Raw genomic sequence first — 20,229 nt, 5'->3', positions numbered from 1 at the left:
AAGATTAGAAGCCACAAACAACTTCGATAAAAACATGTACAAGACTATGAATAATGCATTTTTCGGTCGTTTAATGTTAAATCAGCGCAAAAAGGTTAATGTCGAGGCCAGTTGCAGTCAGCTCGATAGCAAGAAAAAACTCGCAAGTCCTTTATTGGAATATTTCGAACCTATAAATGAGACTCTGACACTTTTTAAAATGAAGAAATCAAATCTCCTCTTGGATAAACCCATTTACGCAGGTTTTTGTATTTTGGAATTAAGTAAATTGAGAATGTATAAATTGTATTACAAGTATTTTAAAAAATACTATAAAGATAATGTTGAGTTGTTGTATATGGACACTGATTCTTTATATATCAATATTGTAACGGTCAATGCATACCGTGATTTAAAAGACAAATTTTCCGGAATTTTAGATTTGAGTAATTTTGATAAAGATCATTTTTTGCATGATCCTTCAAATTGTGGGAGGCTAGGATTTTTAAAATGCGAATCAACTAAACCGGTCAAAGAATTTTTAGGTCTTAAACCAAAAATGTATGCTATTGCATACGATGATAAGGATATTAAAATGGCCGCAAAAGGTATTAAGAAATGCAGCATGAGAAATTATACTCTAGATACATTTAAAAATATTTTGTTTAATGAAACATCAAACAAGGTCTTTTTGCATTCCATTATTTCAAAAAAACAAACATTATACACAGTAGCTCAGAATAAGGTCGGATTATCTGCATTTTATGATAAAAAATACTTGTTAGATGACGGTGTGCATTGCCTGGCATATGGACATTATAAAATCAAAAAATAATAATGTATTATCATGAATTTTTTATACAAATTTGCAATGTAATTTATTGTGTATCTAAAACATACATGTTTATTTTTTTTTTAAAAATATAACTCTCAATTTTGCTCTTATATATTGCATTCACACATTTTCTTTTTTTAATATTTATATACCTCACCATTTAAATGTTGGTGTTTAAACTTGCAGTTCAGAGCAAGATTTTTTTGATATATATATTAATATATATATATATATCTCGTCGGACGCGTCACGGTGTTTAAACTTGCGATAAATAGCAAGATTTTTTATACTTAATGTGTGCATGCAGGTTGACAGTGTATTTTGATTTGCATTTGTATTTGCATTGTATTGCTTTTGTGTTTTTGTGTTTTTTTTGTATTCTATCTTAGATAGTTGCTGTAATTGAAAAATAAAAATAAATGGGGCCATAGTTAAAAAAACCACCCCACATTTCTTGGCATTTTGCATTTCATGTGCATTTGATTCATAAAATGCATTTTGCTCAGGGAAATGCGGCCTGCTTTAAAATCATCAAGTATATCTATCTGCTATGAGGATAATGAGGGAAAAGTCGTCTTGGAAATCTTCTTTCATTAAAAAGTAAGTAGTGGTATTGAGATGAGGGACAATCACTAATATAAAGCGTTAATATTCAATAATAAGACATACCCGCCTTGTTACCTTTTACAAGGCCCTTTAATGGTATGTTTTGAATATTAAGAATGTTGTTGTCCTAATACTGTCATATCACCCTTACAGGAAATTGAATGCCTTCAATGTGTGAAAAAGAAAAGCAGTGCTGAAATGGATGGAAGAAAAGTCGACAGTGGTGAAAAGTAAAAAAAACTTTTTATTTATTATTGTTTTAAATTATATATTTTTACAGGGAGGGAAGAATACTATCTAGCATTTGCTTTTACAGACCAAAGGAAACCTCCAAAAAACTCTAGTCAGATAGTTATTTTTTAAAAAATTAAATTTTAGAACATATTTTTGCTAAATAAATAAGAACTACTCTTTTAAAAATATGACTAACAACTTCATCAGAAAGTTCAATGTTTTCCAAAGCTTCGCATGATGACACTTTATTAATATATTTTGTGATGAATTCAGAGCTGAGTTGTTGGTTTTTAAAAACCTCGTTCCAATCAATCGAGTCTTTTAAACCTTCGATAATAGTTTCGCTTAATTTTTGATGTCTCGACACTAGAGCCATATCCAGAGTATTTGCGTAATCCATAATAAATCCATCGCTCAACTTTTGGTATTGGGATATCTTTTTCCAATCGACCTTGTCTTTGAACTCGATCAAAAATCGAGGTGACAACTTTTGATGCTCGCTAATAATGTTCCAATTGACGAGTTCAGAATTTAATCTCATGAAAGCCTCGCTAATAATTTGATACTGGCAGACGTAATCCCAATTCAAAAAGTTTTTAAATTCTAACATAAAGTTTTCAGATAGGGTTTGATATTTGCAAATCATATTCCAACTTAATTTTTCTTTTAGACTTCGAATAACATCCTCCGATAATTTAGTATCTTTAGAAAACGCAATCCAATCGATTTCGGAAGACATTTTTGCTTTGTTGCTTATCGATGTCACGAATTAAATGATGATAGATAAAACTAGTCTACTCTTTATAACGGTATTGAAAGAACATTTTATTTAATTACTTAATGGGAAAATTATGCGTCACTTTTCAAGGCAATGATTCGCCAGACCGGTTTCGGAAAGTGAAACCAATACTCGAGGGGTGAATCTCATTATTCTGTGGCACGCGTTTGCGTGTCTCTATCAATAAATAAAACACGAATAAAAAGAAATGAAAAGTGATTAATTCTTTATTAAGAATTAAAAAATAATACATTGTGCGATAAATACATTTTACAACAGAGTTACAAAAAATTTTGTTACATTAAATTTTTAAAGCATTTATTTACAGCATGTTTGCCTCGACAGAAAAGGGAGATGAGGACTTTTAATCTACCCGACATTTGTCTTTGAAGAGCATGAAGAAAACTCCCAGGAAAACTCCATGCAGGTAGTAGCACAAAACAGTTTTACTTAATGCGAATGAAGCTCTAGTAAAACTTCATCCGCATTTAATATTTTAAAGTAACAAATTTTGAGAAATGGGTCGCAAGTTCTTCCGGTTACATCATGTCGCATAAAATTCTTTGCATCCAGAATAATGGCAAGAAGGTCAGTTTTTAATTCCGAATTGCCGCTATACACAGAGTAATGATCGTCACAGCCATTCTTCTTTAAATAGGAAAATCCAAATTGTCTGTCCTTTGTTTTAGTGTCGTGAATAAGTTTCACAATCTCAGTATTTTTCAATATTTTGAAGTAGCACACATTTTCGGAATTATTCGGTTCCTCCTCTACCGCACATCGTATGCAGTCAGGAAAATCGGAGAATAGTGCACTATGGATGAACTGAGCACCATTCGAAGTCACTACAATGTAACCATACCTCTCCATGATCGAGATGTGAATGACGCGACACTATTCTCGCATATTCACCATTGCTGTGCAGCTTTGATTTTTTGAATGAAACGAGTGGCAGCACTTGCCGAGTTTCAACTTTTTAGAAAATCGATACATGAATTGTTCGTTTTTAAACTTATCCACTTTGCTCAATTCGCACAAATTTAAATTTCTACTGTACTTGAATAAAAAATAGAGACAGAAATATCCACAGGTTAGAGTCAAATTATCTTGATAACAAAATTTATTGTAGACATTCCGATCAGAGTTTCGGCGAATAAATTTTAAAATAGTATTGGGTGGGGGTCTTCCATAACTATCAAAGTATGTAGCATTTCTCGTATTAAAAAATACGGCAACCCAATGACTGCCGGGTAAACTTTGAGGATCTAAATTTATTATAAAAGAATTAAAATTTTTTCTATGTTGCGGAAGAGTGTCAGATGCGAAAACACCTCCGAATCCTCTTCTAATAAAATTATCGCCGCATGCGAAACGACAGACGGTTAGGGTATTCATTATTAATTTTAATAATCAGTGAAAACAGTGCGCGATTTATCAATTTCAACACAATTTTTATATTCTGCATACACGATTAGGTTTTGGGTGTCTTGGAGCTGGGAACTGAATTTAATATCGATCGCAATATTGCCATTTTTCGTGGTGCTCGCGTGATTATGACCTGCAGCAAAGTCCGGAGTTAAATCAAAAGCGTACAATGTATACCCGTTTTTAAATTCTGAATAACTTATGTTAATATTTTGGTTCTCGTGATAGCGGTTCAAGTTTGTAAATAGTCCGAGGTAACTCCTAGCATAATTATCTGTATCGAAAGAAGGTTGGTAGGGTTTAGCTGGAAACATTTTTCCCGAATTTAAAACTGTTAAGTATGACAGGTTATTATGTTTGAAATTGAAAGGGTTTTTATCAATTGCACCGTTATAAGCCTCGTTGGAAACGAAACCCATCACTAGACGCGACGGAATTTGACCAATGAAAGCGTTCGCAATCGTTATGGATGCCAGTCCTCTAGATAATGTAAAAGTTTTAACGTCAATTCTGCGTATGGGCATTTTAATATTTCCTTTTTCCAAAGCTTTCTCGTGAGCCAGCATTATAGACGGAGTAACAATAACTTTTCGAATATAGAGTTTTGCGGAATGAATTTGACATTTAAAGGAATCGTTTTCCGACAGCAATGAAAATATGTCCTTATTTCGCTCCATTTTTATTCTCAAATTAACACCGTTAATTAAGAGTTTTGGTTGCATTGCTAAATCAAAGTGTAACGGACCGATAAGATCCATCGTTTTAGTTGATGCTTGTCTCGACTTAAATCCCGTATTTGTTGAATCTTTTGTAACTTCATCATGTTTTCCGGCTGCATCTTTATAAAATAAAGCAGAGGTCAGCATGCTATCTTGAGAAGATTTAGAGGAAAGCAACAAGCTCTCCAATATCGATCTATATCCATAGTTTACTTGAGAAGAAACCTGTTTATCGTTTAAAAAAACGGAACATTCCGAAAACATAGTGTTTAAAAAATAATTTATGGGCGCGACATGGTCCGTGGGGCCGATATCGTTTCCGTTTTTCTTTTTAATGCTCACCTGCAAATGAATAATACTGTGACTTAAATCTAGATAATTTTCGCCGGAGGCACCCACGTACCATTCAATCGTCGAACTATTATCATTTAAGGAAGCTACCGGATGTACTTCTAAAAAAGACGAGTCATCTATTGCCAGTTGTAACGGAGTCGATAAAAATAAGTCCAATTCGCTTTTGAGACCCACTGCTCCGTCCGTATCCATATTTTATGCAAATATATCTTTGCACGCAGTTTTACGACGTTTCGCTTTAGGCTTCGATTTGTTCTGACGAGTTCGCTTTGCGCGTTTTCTTTTTATACCCTTGCCCTGCTGTAATTTTTTGAAAATATCGTCTCGAATGTCTTTACCCGTTTGACGCAATCGCGTTCGAGCTGCCTGTTTGAACGAACTACCGCTGGCGACATCATTAACAACATTGCGACCGGTAGAAATCAGTTTTTTCCCCAAATATTTTCCAGCACGTAGTGCAAACGGCGTAATGTATCTTCGTATGTCTCCAAAAAACCCATAGCCCCTTTGATGCGGAACTCCGTGAAAATATGGTCCCCCACCTGCTTGTCTACAGTAGTAAGACTCGCAATCCTTTTGATTCAAATACATTTTTGGAAATGATTGCTCGCGCCTCGTGCGTGTCGCTTTTATAATTTGCGTCGCTTGAATGAAAGAGTCACAAAAGTTTTCCCCCCGCTAAATACTATATTATCCCCAGAGCTTGTTTTCAATTCGATATTTATAGTTTCGATAAAATGTTTTCGAAGCGGAAAATAAAGCGGGCGTTGATAATTTTTTACAATCTGATCAGATGTTTCCGTCATGCAAGGTATAATTCTCAAAAGGGGAGAAAAAGAATCGCCAACGTGGTGAGAATCAATTATATCAGAGTAGACAAAAATTTCCGTAATTCCTGCATCTATTTCGAGAGGATACTTGCTCGTGTAAACTCCATCTGAGAAATTAACATTATCGAAACCAAGCATGTCCGCTAAATTTTTTGAAAACGTAACCTCGTAGGAAATAGGAACTATCATTCTAACCTTTAAATCGGGGAGGTGATGAAATTCGATGTATTTAAACGCTTTGAACAAGCTTTCGGGTGATTTATACATTCCCACGTCTAACTTTAATTCAGCATAGTGTGTTAGAGTTTCGAGATTTTCGTAGTATTCACTAATGCGCAAAATAAAAGCTTCACCCATCTGTATGTCGAGTCGGGGATCTATTTTAAAGATTTTTGAACCTTTTATTACAATTTTATCTTCGCTCGAATAAAGTTTTTTTAATAATACAGGTGAGTTTTCTTTCGTTAAAATCACTTCTGCGGTGTCCGACACATTGATCGTTAATTCCATTTTTGACGCATCGAATACAAAATTCACAAAATTTTGAAGCTCGAATAACTTTAAATTGAGATTAAAAGCGTTTATTAAATCGGTGACGGTGTTTAATGGCGTGGCAGAATCGTCTTTAATGGGAACGTTTGCTATTAAATGCTCATTGACGCTTTTCGGATTTCTGTTGAAGACATAAAAATCAATTTTCAGGGGATACTGAGTGGAGGGACGAAATTTGTAGAGACGCGTCTCGCTTATAATTTTATCCTCAATTTTCTGATGAAGCATGTACAATAATTTGTTACCTCCCTCTTTTTTGATATCGATTTCGTATCCTTCGTGCATAACAATATTAACTTCTGAAGTGGATTCCCGGGGCAATAAAATGATAGACGCTTTATCTTTTAGCACTTTTGAAATTGCGTTGTTGACGGTCTCGCAAAATTGAAATACGGTGGGCGGTTCTTCATAATTTAATTCTATTTTGTGTTTATCGTATTTCGTTTTAACCCATTCTTCTGCTTTATGTCTGATCTCATAGCTATTATTATGATCGTTCACATTGAACCAATTTCTAGGTATGAAAATTTCGCTCAGTCCGACTTCCCATTCACCGCTCAACATGAGGGGTGAGGATAATTTAGTGCGAAAAGACGACTGGGTGTTTTGAGGAAAATAAGTCGCACTCGAATTACTGGGTAAAGTGACATAAAAATTATTAACTACTTCTGAATCCATGACTGCTTCACCCAACTGTTGTGCTCGTTGGAAAATCCAAACCACTTGACAAAATATTCTTTTTTAGCACCGACCCCTCTCGTTTTCAAAATTTTTTCAACCCTCCAAAAATCTTGCGAACGTTTAATAACCTTTTGAATCTCTTGCTCATAAAATCTACCACTGAGTACATTCTCTTTCAAATCTTTCAATATGTATGTCGGAGGAACTGTAGAATAACGCTTAAATACGATAAATACTTCGTCCGTCCAATTAGGTAAGTAGCCTCGTCGAAAGGTTTTTTTAGCTTTGGAGATTCTCACTTGTTCACCCAAATCAAACTTGAACTTGACGTCTCCCTCGTAACCGTATAACTTTTTAAAAATGGTTCCCTCGTCTTCCGGGGTCACATTAACGGGTGCATAACCCGTACTCCTGTGCACGCTTTCGTTGTAACTTTTCAAAACAGAAGGTAATACATCTACGTATTTATGGGATCGACGATGCGTGAAAATACGATACAATTTCGATTTCAAGGTGCGGTTAAACCTCTCTATCACCGATGCCTTAAATTCGCTGAAAGACGAATAGTGGTGAATATTTTTCTTTTTAAATAATGCCCGAACTCGCTTATTGTAGAATTCTCCACCCTGATCTGTTTGCAATTTAGAAATGGGTCCCGTCAATTTAATCAACTTTTCCAAAGCATGGACGAGAGTTTCCGCTTTTTTGTTTTTCAAAGGAATTGCGTATGCATATTTGGAAAAAACATCGATGGCGGTCAGAAGAAATTTATGTCCGCCGTTGTCTTTAAAAAATTTGGATAAGTCAACTAAATCAGCTTGAACAAGTTCATTAATACCGTAGGACAAAACTTTTCGACGTTTGTATGTATTCCTGACAGGTTTGTGTAACGTATATACATCTTGTGACATTAACCATTTTTTCGTTTCCTTAACAGATTCGGATGCTGCTTTCGCAAGCTTTAAAACACTTGCGAAGGAAGCAGGATTTTTAATGTCATAATATATTTGTTCAAATTTTTTACTTTTATCAGAAATTGTTTTCTCCATCAAAACCTTTTAGTACGTCTTCCACGGACCGAAACGCATTAACATTTTTTTGCTTCTGGGGGTGGGAGATTTTTTTTTCCTTCTGGGAGTAAATGATGAGGGAGTCAATTGAGAAGAGACGGCAGGTTTGCGTGCTTCCGTATACAATGGACTGCTCAACACGTTTGACTTCAAACGATCCAAAACAAGTTTATTTCTAACCCAAGCATGTGGAATATTTATTTCTCGGAGAACTCGAAAAAATTCATCAAACCGTGAAGGTTCGCGCTGACTTTTAACATTGCGTAAAAGATAGGAAAAAAAATCAGCAATCCGCGTATCTTTGAGGGGGGTTCCATCGACAGTCATTTCCCCCAATTCATTCCACGAAACCATTCTCGTGTTGAGTTTTTGAACGATCATGGGAATAAATTTCCAATGCAGGCGGGGGGTGGAAGCGAATATGTCCTGTAGAATTTTATCGTCGGTATTACTAATTGTATCTCTCTCAACACTTGTCGCATTCGAATCGAGTAAGCCTTCCTTTTCATCGTCCACTATAGTCACTCTTGTGGGCTCGGCGGGCTCGTGAGTTATTTTTTGATAACGCATGATGAGCTGTCCCAGCAATTTCACTTTCATGTCGTCCGGCATCTTTTCTCTCTCTAGCAAATCGACGATATCATTTTCCATGCGAATTTCCGGTTTTTTAATGTTATAATTTGTTATCAGTTCTTCTGGGACGAGAGCCATTTTTCGTGCCATAACTCAACGTCGCGCAAACTTATGACGAGAACAGTTTAAAGCAGTCACTTTTTAAAATGTTTGCGTCATGGAAAACACGAATTTATTGGTGGAAGTGTTATTTTTTTAAATCCTCTTTCCAATGGCCCGCCCCGCCATTCCGGCGAGTGCGGAAACTAGTGCAGGAAGAATAATCGGTAAAAAACCGCCTGTTTGACTGCTCAAAATTTTCTTCTTCTTTTTCATGCACGTCGAACGTTTGGCTAATTGTCGAATGGCGGTCTTATATTTGCGAAGTTTTTTAACATTGGTACTAACGTTGCCGGAAAGAACATTCAAACATATTTCAGATAAACAGTTGATTTGAGATTTATCGGCTTCATTCAATAACGCTTTTCTTTGTTTCGGGGTACATTTTAATAGATAGTTGAGAAAATGGGAATGCTTTTTCAATTTCTCCATTACTGCGGCTGAAAAGTCCAGTAAATACCCCTGCTATCTGGAAACAAGCTATCTCGCAGTCTGTGTTGTTCCGAAGTCTGAGGATGTAAGTCCACAACTAAATAACCGTGCGGCTTAGTGGTGGCTTTTATATACGCGTCGACTAAAAAGCGAGAGTTTCTGGGATACAGCTGTCGCCCCAAACAGTTAACCTGGTTCACGTCTCTCGGGTTCTTAAAGAGTATGAGATAATGCGAATTTAAACTGATGTCGCGCATCACCTTGGAGCGAGGAAACAAATTCTGTAGAATCAAGATGACGGAAAATCCAGAATGATGCGATTTTCCGACAAATAAATCCGCAATTTTTTCGTCCAAATGATGAATAAAATCATCTATGACAACAAGATCCCCGTCTTCGTAACTATCGGGCAAGCCCCTGATAAATTGAAAATCGGGTTCCTCTAGGAACCACGGAGCGGTATACAAGTAACACCATTTAATTTTTCTAGGTGATTTTTCGTATGCATCGTTTTTTATCATTTGACGAACCAGGCACGTCTTTCCTGCCTGACTAGGTCCTACTATCATACACGAACTTGGAAATTTCAGTTTTAGCATTTCAAACACAAACGTCGAAATTCTATTTCATTCAACTGAACGCCGATGATTTCCGGTTTTAAATAACCCGGCTCGTCTCGCCAGAAATAGCGAATATCAAAAAGTGTTTCGTTAGAGCAGATGTGGAAAAACAACCTTCTTCCGATATTTGCGGAAAAGGTGCAAGTCGAATTATTCAAATTTACTATTTCTCCGTCGTAATTACAACTCTTTGATAAAATCAGCGGTTCCAGGATGCAAACAAAACTCAGCAAAATAATAAGAGATATTCGTTTGTGCGGAACATTTTTTCACGAAATCCATCTCAGTAACACACCAATGTAGATATAATGATAATAAGCCCTCCTAATGTCTTTTATATTCCATTGCGCTCGGGGGGACTTTTGCGCCAACTCATTGCCAAGGTCAGAATTAATGCTCACATGTTGACAAATTTTGAATATATAAATATTCACACATCCGTTATAAGCATCTGTTCCTTTTATTCTGTGCAAAATAAATATGCGAGGATGAAAGGGAATGACCGATGAATGCATGCGATGAAAAGTCATATAAATATGAGCGCAAAAAAGAGCGTGCTTCATTATTTAGCATCATGAATCGAAGACGTAAGTTTATATCTTTAATCTCTCTCTCTCTCTCTCTCTCTTTTAAAATAATATACATATCTATGTGAAATATTTATGACATTTATTTCAACAGGAATGAGTCCAGAACGCGAGGAAAGAGCACTTGGCTACTTGCGTTGTATATATCTTTTTAAAAAATAATGAACGAACAGAGTGATAAATTGGCACAACTTCAGCGATGAGGAGAGGTACATAATGAGGTATTTTACATATCCGCCAAATCCAGGACCTCCCCAGCCATTTCCAGAACCTCCCCGGCCACTGAACACCTACTACTCCTCCTTTTCCACCGCCGCCATCACCACCATCTCAACAAGAATACGATGAGGAGAGGTACATACTGAGGTATTTTACATATCCACCAAATCCAGGACCTCCCCAGCCATTTCCAGAACCTCCCCGGCCACGAACACCTACTACTCCTCCTTTTCCACCGCCGCCATCACCACCATCTCCACAAGAATAGCAGCGCCCGCACCCACCACGCTTGGCACGCCGCACCCGTCACGCTTCGCACGCCGCACCCTGCCCGCACCATTAAGGATAATCTGCACTGCAGCAAGCACGGTAAGTTTTTATTTATATTTTCATTTCTATCAAATGTTTATTTCCGACTTTTAAAAAAAAAAGAATGTATTGAAACAGCATCAGACTGAGTCAGACAATATTTGTTATAGAAAAGTCTGATTCGTATTTATTTCATATCGAGCGCGTGAGAGCGCAAGAAAACAAGAGCAGACAAAATCAAACAAAAACGAACAACTTGAAACACTGTCAGACCGAGTCAGAAAATATTTCCATAGAAAAATCGATCGATACTCGCACCAGAGCTGAATATCGAGCGAACAGGGCCGTTGCCACCGGTCAAACAAACTTTCGGTCGAGCACCAATTCTCTATGGCGTTTAACATTACGAATCGATCGATATTGAGTCAGAAATGAACAGACTGAGTCAAAAAATGACCAACTATATACTACTCTAATTGACCTATAATTATTTCCTGTGGGTAGGGTACACTATTACCCTGTAATATAATACGTGGTCCAATTTAAAAATTATAGGTCAATATTAAGGTCCGATACCGTGCCGTTAGTTAACATAGAAAAATGTCTTTGAATTTTTAAAGCATTTTAGAACGCTTATTTCCTCATTTTAAGCTTCTCAGAACACTTAATTTCGCATAGGCATACATAGTAAACTTTAGGGTCACGCTGTGTACCCCCTAATTGACCTATAATTATTTCCTGTGGTAGGGTACACTATAACCCTGTAATATAATACGTGGTCCAATTTAAAAATTATAGGTGAATATTAAGGTCTGATTTTGCGCCTTGCGTTAGTTAACCATTGAAAGATGTCTTTGAATTTTTAAAGCATTTTAGAACGCTTATTTCTTCATTTTAAGCTTCTCAAAACATTTTATTTCGCGTAGGCATACATAGTAAAAATTTAGGGTGACGCTGTGTACCCCCTAAATGACCTATAATTATTTCCTGTGGTAGGGTACACTATTACCCTGTAATATAATACGTGGTCCAATTTAAAAAATTATAGGTCAATATTAAGTTCCGATACCGTGCCGTTAGTTAACATAGAAAAATGTCTTTGAATTTTTTAAAGCATTTTAGAACGCTTATTTCCTCATTTTAAGCTTCTCAGAAACACTTTATTTCGCATAGGCATACATAGTAAACTTTGGGGTCACTCTGTGTACCCCCTAATTGACCTATAATTATTTCCTGTGGTAGGGTACACTATAACCCTGTAATATAATACGTGGTCCAATTAAAAATTATAGGTCAATATTAAGGTCCGATACCGTGCCGTTAGTTAACATAGAAAAGTGTCTTCGTATTTCCTTGTTTTAATGCACTATTTAAAATATACATAGTGTACCCCCTAATTGACCTATAATTATTTCCTGTGGGAGGATACACTATTACCCTGTAATATAATACCTGGTCCAATATAAATATTATGGGTCAATATTAAGGTCTGATAATTGCGCCTTGCGTTAGTTAACCATTGAAAGATGTCTTTGAATTTTTAAAGCATTTTAGAACGCTTATTTCTTCATTTTAAGCATCTCAGAACACTCTATTTCGCATAGGCATACATAGTAAACTTTAGGGTCACGCTGTGTACCCCCTAAATGACCTATAATTATTTCCTGTGGTAGGGTACACTATTACCCTGTAATATAATACGTGGTCCAATATAAAAATTATAGGTCAATATTAAGGTCCGATACCGTGCCGTTAGTTAACATAGAAAATGTCTTTGAATTTTTAAAGCATTTTAAGCTGCTTATTTCCTCATTTTAAGCTGCTCAGAACACTTTATTTCGCATAGGCATACATAGTAAAACTTTAGGGTCACGCTGTGTACCCCCTAATTGACCTATAATTATTTCCTGTGTAGGGTACACTATAACCCTGTAATATAATACGTGGTCCAATTTAAAAATTATAGGTCAATATTAAGGTCCGATACCGAGCCGTTAGTTAACATAGAAAAGTGTCTTCGTATTTCCTTGTTTTAATGCACTATTTAAAATATACATAGTGTACACCCTAATTGACCTATAATTATTTCCTGTGGTAGGGTACACTATTACCCTGTAATTTAATACCTGGTCCAATTTAAATATTATGGGTCAATATTAAGGTCTGATATTGCGCCTTGCGTTAGTTAACCATTGAAAGATGTCTTTGAATTTTTAAAGCATTTTAGAACGCTTATTTCTTCATTTTAAGCTTCTCAGAACACTTTATTTCGCATACGCATACATAGTAAACTTTAGGGTCACGCTGTGTACCCCCTAATTGACCTATAATTATTTCCTGTGGTCGGGTACACTATTCCCCTGTAATATAATACCTGGTCCAATTTAAATATTATGATTCAATATTAAGGTCTGATATTGCGCCTTGCGCTAGTTAACCATTGAAAGATGTCTTTGAATTTTAAAAGCATTTTAGAACGCATATTTCTTCATTTTAAGCTTCTCAGAACAATTTATTTCGCATAGGCATACATAGTAAACTTTAGGGTCACGCTGTGTACCCCCTAAGTGACCTATAATTATTTCCCGTGGAAGGGAACAATATTACCCTGTAATATAATACGTGGTCCAATTTAAAAATTATAGGTCAATATTAAGGTCCGATACAGTTCCGTTAGTTAACATAGAAAAATGTCTTTGAATTTTTAAAGCATTTTAGAACGCTTATTTCCTCATTTTAAGCTTCTCAGAACTCTTTATTTCGCATAGGCATACATAGTACACTTTAGTGTCACGCTGTGTACCCCCTAATTGACCTATAATTATTTCCTGTGGAAGGGTACACTATTACCCTGTAATATAATACGTGGTCCAATTTAAAAATTATAGGTCAATATTAAGGTCTGATATTGCGCCTTGCGTTAGTTAACCATTGAAAGATGTCTTTGAATTTTTAAAGCATTTTAGAACGCTTTTTTCCTCATTTTAAGCTTCTCTGAACACTCTATTTCGCATAGGCATACATAATAAACTTTAGGGTCACGCTGTGTACCCCCTAATTTACCTATAATTATTTCCTGTGGTAGGGTACACTATTACCCTGTAATATAATACGTGGTCTAATTTAAAAATTATAGGTCAATATTAAGGTCCGATACCGTGCCGTTAGTTAACATAGAAAAATGTCTTTGAATTTTTAAAGCATTTAAGAACACTTATTTCCTCATTTTAAGCTTCTCAGAACACTTTATTTCGCATAGGCATACATAGTAACCTTTAGGGTCAAGCTGTGTACCCCCTAATTGACCTATAATTATTTTCCGTGGTAGGGTACACTATCACCCTGTAATATAATACGTGGCCCAATTTAAAAATTTTAGTTTAATATTAAGGTCCGATACCGTGCCGTTAGTTAACATAGAAAAGAGTCTTCGAATTTCCTTGTTTTAATGCACTATTTAAAATATACATAGTGCACCCCCTAATTGACCTATAATTATTTCCTGTTGTAGGGTACACTATTACCCTGTAATATAATACCTGGTCCAATTTAAATATTATGGTTCCATATTAAGGTCTGATATCGCGCCTTGCGTTAGTTAACCATTGAAAGATGTCTTTGAATTTTTAAAGCATTTTAGATCGCTAATTTCTTCATTTTAAGCTTCTCAGAACACTCGATTTCGCATAGGCATACATAGTAAACTTTAGGGTCACGCTGTGTACCCCCTAATTGGCATATAATTATTTCCTGTGGTTGGGTACACTATAACCCTGTAATATAATACGTGGTCCAATATAAAAATTATAGGTCAATATTAAGGTCCGATACCGTGCCGTTAGTTAACATAGAAAAATGTCTTTGAATTTTTAAAGCATTTTAGAACGCTTATTTCCTCATTTTAAGCTTCTCAGAACACTTTATTTCGCATAGGCATACATAATAAACTTTAGGGTCACGCTGTGTACCCCCTAATTGACCTATAATTATTTCCTGTGGTAGGGTACACTATAACCCTGTAATATAATACGTGGTCCAATTTAAAAATTATAGGTCAATATTAAGGTCCGATACCGTGCCGTTAGTTAACATAGAAAAGTGTCTTCGAATTTCCTTGTTTTAATACACTATTTAAAATATACATAGTGTACCCCCTAATTGACCTATAATTATTTCCTGTGGTAGGGTACACTATTACCCTGTAATATAATACCTGGTCCAATTTAAATATTATGGGTCAATATTAAGGTCTGATATTGCGCCTTGCGTTAGTTAACCATTGAAAGATGTCTTTGAATTTTAAAAGCATTTTAGAACGCATATTTCTTCATTTTAAGCTTCTCAGAACAATTTATTTCGCATAGGCATACATAGTAAACTTTAGGGTCACGCTGTGTACCCCCTAAGTGACCTATAATTATTTCCCGTGGTAGGGAACAATATTACCCTGTAATATAATACGTGGTCCAATTTAAAAATTATAGGTCAATATTAAGGTCCGATACCGTACCGTTAGTTAACATAGAAAAATGTCTTTGAATTTTTAAAGCATTTTAGAACGCTTATTTCCTCATTTTAAGCTTCTCAGAACTCTTTATTTCGCATAGGCATACATAGTACACTTTAGTGTCACGCTGTGTACCCCCTAATTGACCTATAATTATTTCCTGTGGAAGGGTACACTATTACCCTGTAATATAATACGTGGTCCAATTTAAAAATTATAGGTCAATATTAAGGTCTGATATTGCGCCTTGCGTTAGTTAACCATTGAAAGATGTCTTTGAATTTTTAAAGCATTTTAGAACGCTTATTTCCTCATTTTAAGCTTCTCTGAACACTCTATTTCGCATAGGCATACATAGTAAACTTTAGGGTCACGCTGTGTACCCCCTAATTGACCTATAATTATTTCCTGTGGTAGGGTACACTATTACCCTGTAATATAATACGTGGTCCAATTTAAAAATTATAGGTCAATATTAAGGTCCGATACCGTGCCGTTAGTTAACATAGAAAAGAGTCTTCGAATTTCCTTGTTTTAATGCACTATTTAAAATATACATAGTGCACCCCCTAATTGACCTATAATTATTTCCTGTTGTAGGGTACACTATTACCCTGTAATATAATACCTGGTCCAATTTAAATATTATGGTTCCATATTAAGGTCTGATATCGCACCTTGCGTTAGTTAACCATTGAAAGATGTCTTTGAATTTTTAAAGCATTTTAGAACGCTAATTTCTTCATTTTAAGCTTCTCAGAACACTCGATTTCGCATAGGCATACATAGTAAACTTTAGGTCACGCTGTGTACCCCCTAATTGACATATAATTATTTCCTGTGGTTGGGTACACTATAAACCTGTAATATAATACGTGGTCCAATTAAAAATTATAGGTCAATATTAAGGTCTGATATTGCGCCTTGCGTTAGTTAACCATTGAAAGATGTCTTTGAATTTTTAAAGCATTTTAGAACGCTTATTTCTTCATTTTAAGCTTCTCTGAACACTCTATTTCGCATAGGCATACATAGTAAACTTTAGGGTCACGCTGTGTACCCCCTAATTGACCTATAATTATTTCCTGTGGTAGGGTACACTATTACCCTGTAATATAATACGTGGTCCAATTTAAAATTATAGGTCAATATTAAGGTCCGATACCGTGCCGTTAGTTAACATAGAAAAATGTCTTTGAATTTTTAAAGCATTTAAGAACACTTATTTCCTCATTTTAAGCTTCTCAGAACACTTTATTTCGCATAGGCATACATAGTAACCTTTAGGGTCACGCTGTGTACCCCCTAATTGACCTATAATTATTTTCCGTGGTAGGGTACACTATCACCCTGTAATATAATACGTGGCCCAATTTAAAAATTTTAGTTTAATATTAAGGTCCGATACCGTGCCGTTAGTTAACATAGAAAAGAGTTTTCGAATTTCCTTGTTTTAATGCACTATTTAAAATATACATAGTGCACCCCCTAATTGACCTATAATTATTTCCTGTTGTAGGGTACACTATTACCCTGTAATATAATACCTGGTCCAATTTAAATATTATGGTTACATATTAAGGTCTGATATCGCGCCTTGCGTTAGTTAACCATTGAAAGATGTCTTTGAATTTTTAAAGCATTTTAGAACGCTAATTTCTTCATTTTAAGCTTCTCAGAACACTCGATTTCGCATAGGCATACATAGTAAACTTTAGGGTCACGCTGTGTACCCCCTAATTGACATATAATTATTTCCTGTGGTTGGGTACACTATAACCCTGTAATATAATACGTGGTCCAATTTAAAAATTATAGGTCAATATTAAGGTCTGATATTGCGCCTTGCGTTAGTTAACCATTGAAAGATGTCTTTGAATTTTTAAAGCATTTTAGAACGCTTATTTTTTCATTTTAAGCTTCTCAAAACATTTTATTTCGCGTAGGCATACATAGTAAAATTTAGGGTGACGCTGTGTACCCCCTAAATGACCTATAATTATTTCCTGTGGTAGGGTACACTATTACCCTGTAATATAATACGTGGTCCAATTTAAAAATTATAGGTCAATATTAAGTTCCGATACCGTGCCGTTAGTTAACATAGAAAAATGTCTTTGAATTTTTAAAGCATTTTAGAACGCTTATTTCCTCATTTTAAGCTTCTCAGAACACTTTATTTCGCATAGGCATACATAGTAAACTTTGGGGTCACTCTGTGTACCCCCTAATTGACCTATAATTATTTCCTGTGGTAGGGTACACTATAACCCTGTAATATAATACGTGGTCCAATTTAAAAATTATAGGTCAATATTAAGGTCCGATACCGTGCCGTTAGTTAACATAGAAAAAGTGTCTTCGTATTTCCTTGTTTTAATGCACTATTTAAAATATACATAGTGTACCCCCTAATTGACCTATAATTATTTCCTGTGGGAGGGTACACTATTACCCTGTAATATAATACCTGGTCCAATATAAATATTATGGGTCAATATTAAGGTCTGATATTGCGCCTTGCGTTAGTTAACCATTGAAAGATGTCTTTGAATTTTTAAAGCATTTTAGAACGCTTATTTCTTCATTTTAAGCATCTCAGAACACTCTATTTCGCATAGGCATACATAGTAAATTTTAGGGTCACGCTGTGTACCCCCTAATTGACCTATAATTATTTCTTGTGGTAGGGTACACTATAACCCTGTAATATAATACGTGGTCCAATTTAAAAATTATAGGTCAATATTAAGGTCCGATACCGTGCCGTTAGTTAACATAGAAAAGTGTCTTTGAATTTCCTTGTTTTAATACACTATTTAAAATATACATAGTGTACCCCCTAATTGACCTATAAATATTTCCTGTGGTAGGGTACACTATTCCCCTGTAATATAATACCTGATCCAATTTAAATATTATGATTCAATATTAAGGTCTGATATTGCGCCTTGCGCTAGTAGTTAACCATTGAAAGATGTCTTTGAATTTTAAAAGCATTTTAGAACGCATATTTCTTCAATTTAAGCTTCTCAGAACAATTTATTTCGCATAGGCATACATAGTAAACTTTAGGGTCACGCTGTGTACCCCCTAAGTGACCTATAATTATTTCTCATGGTAGGGAACAATATTACCCTGTAATATAATACGTGGTCCAATTTAAAAATTATAGGTCAATATTAAGGTCCGATACCGTACCGTTAGTTAACATAGAAAAATGTCTTTGAATTTTTAAAGCATTTTAGAACGCTTATTTCCTCATTTTAAGCTTCTCAGAACTCTTTATTTCGCATAGGCATACATAGTACACTTAAGTGTCACGCTGTGTACCCCCTAATTGACCTATAATTATTTCCTGTGGAAGGGTACACTATTACCCTGTAATATAATACGTGGTCCAATTTAAAAATTATAGGTCAATATTAAGGTCTGATATTGCGCCTTGCGTTAGTTAACCATTGAAAGATGTCTTTGAATTTTTAAAGCATTTTCGAACGCTTATTTCTTCATTTTAAGCTTCTCTGAACACTCTATTTCGCATAGGCATACATAGTAAACTTTAGGTCACGCTGTGTACCATCTAATTGACCTATAATTATTTCCTGTGGTAGGGTACACTATTACCCTGTAATATAATACGTGGTCTAATTTAAAAATTATAGGTCAATATTAAGGTCCGATACCGTGCCGTTAGTTAACATAGAAAAGTGTCTTCGAATTTCCTTGTTTTAATACACTATTTAAAATATACATAGTGTACCCCCTAATTGACCTATAATTATTTCCTGTGGTAGGGTACACTATTACCCTGTAATATAATACCTGGTCTAATTTAAATATTATGGGTCAATATTAAGGTCTGATATTGCGCCTTGCGTTAGTTAACCATTGAAAGATGTCTTTGAATTTTTTAAGCATTTTAGAACGCTTATTTCTTCATTTTAAGGCGACAAGGGAGGTTCAAATTTTTATTTTTTATTTTTCACTCAATCAATCTGAAAATTTTTCAGCTAATGGATATAGGCAATACAAGATACCATATAAATTTTTGTTGAGCAATTGTCAAAATTTTAAATTTTATTAAAAATTTAAATTTTAAAATAATAATTTTTAAAAATGCTCCAGGCGGCTTAATTTTTGAGATATTGTGTTCAAATTTTTTTTTGAAGTTGCTTAAGGATGTTGTAACAAAATGTACTATGCACCAATTTCACTAATCAAATGCTTTTATAAGAAAAAAAAATAATGCAAAAATACCAAAAAAATTGAAAATTATGTAGTCATAAACAACATTCTTGAATATACTTGCTCTAATTACGGCAGCATTATTTATTTTGATAGTACAAAATAATCATACATACATATTTAGCATGCACAAAAATTTTTTAACGATTTGAATAAAAATTAAGCCGCCTGGAACTTTTCGAAATTTCTAAAATGCTTAAAAATTGGAATAAGAGAAAACAACATTTTTAGGTTTTTTTTTATAAAAAAAATTATATATTTTTACTACTATTTACAAATAATTACACGTCTTGTAAAATTTTGATAAATATTTAACTGTGTTAAAAAAACATTAAAAAAAATAGAATTATTATATTCCTGCAGCTTATTTTATTTTGTTCGTATAATATTAATTTTCCGAAAAATTTAAGCGATGGGAACTTTTTTGGTGAGTAAATATGCTTTTAGTAGAAATACTACTCTGATACAAGTATATGTAAGAATGAAATATCTGTTATTTATATCTTTTATAA

General features: G+C 34.7%; 1 protein-coding gene and 1 long non-coding RNA gene across 2 annotated transcripts; one reads left to right on the top strand and one right to left on the bottom strand.

Moving 5' to 3' along the window:
* The first annotated feature begins 1,526 nt into the window (after window positions 1-1,526).
* Window positions 1,527-10,946, top strand: LOC147800781 (uncharacterized). The gene is made up of 3 exons (XR_015431198.1): window positions 1,527-1,650; window positions 2,761-2,859; window positions 10,529-10,946. It is a non-coding gene; the product is annotated as an uncharacterized LOC147800781 (long non-coding RNA).
* On the bottom strand, window positions 3,826-7,065 carry LOC147800782 (uncharacterized). The gene has a single exon (XM_087156464.1). It carries the CDS (start codon window positions 6,988-6,990, stop codon window positions 5,560-5,562), a length of 1,431 nt encoding a protein of 476 aa, XP_087012590.1. The 5' UTR covers window positions 6,991-7,065; the 3' UTR covers window positions 3,826-5,559.
* Window positions 10,947-20,229: the final 9,283 nt, after the last annotated feature.

This window comes from Parasteatoda tepidariorum, unplaced genomic scaffold (assembly GCF_982258835.1).
Source record: "Parasteatoda tepidariorum strain Cologne lab strain unplaced genomic scaffold, Ptep-v5.0 scaffold_160, whole genome shotgun sequence".
In the NCBI taxonomy this organism is placed as follows: domain Eukaryota; kingdom Metazoa; phylum Arthropoda; class Arachnida; order Araneae; family Theridiidae; genus Parasteatoda; species Parasteatoda tepidariorum.
The sequence above is the reverse complement of the archived record's forward strand: the minus strand, read 5'-3'. Positions and strand labels throughout refer to the sequence as shown.

What these genes read in the sequence shown, in the direction of transcription:
- LOC147800782 (XM_087156464.1), bottom strand. Translation starts at nt 6,990, where the DNA reads ATGGATTCAGAAGTAGTTAATAATTTTTATGTCACTTTACCCAGTAAT.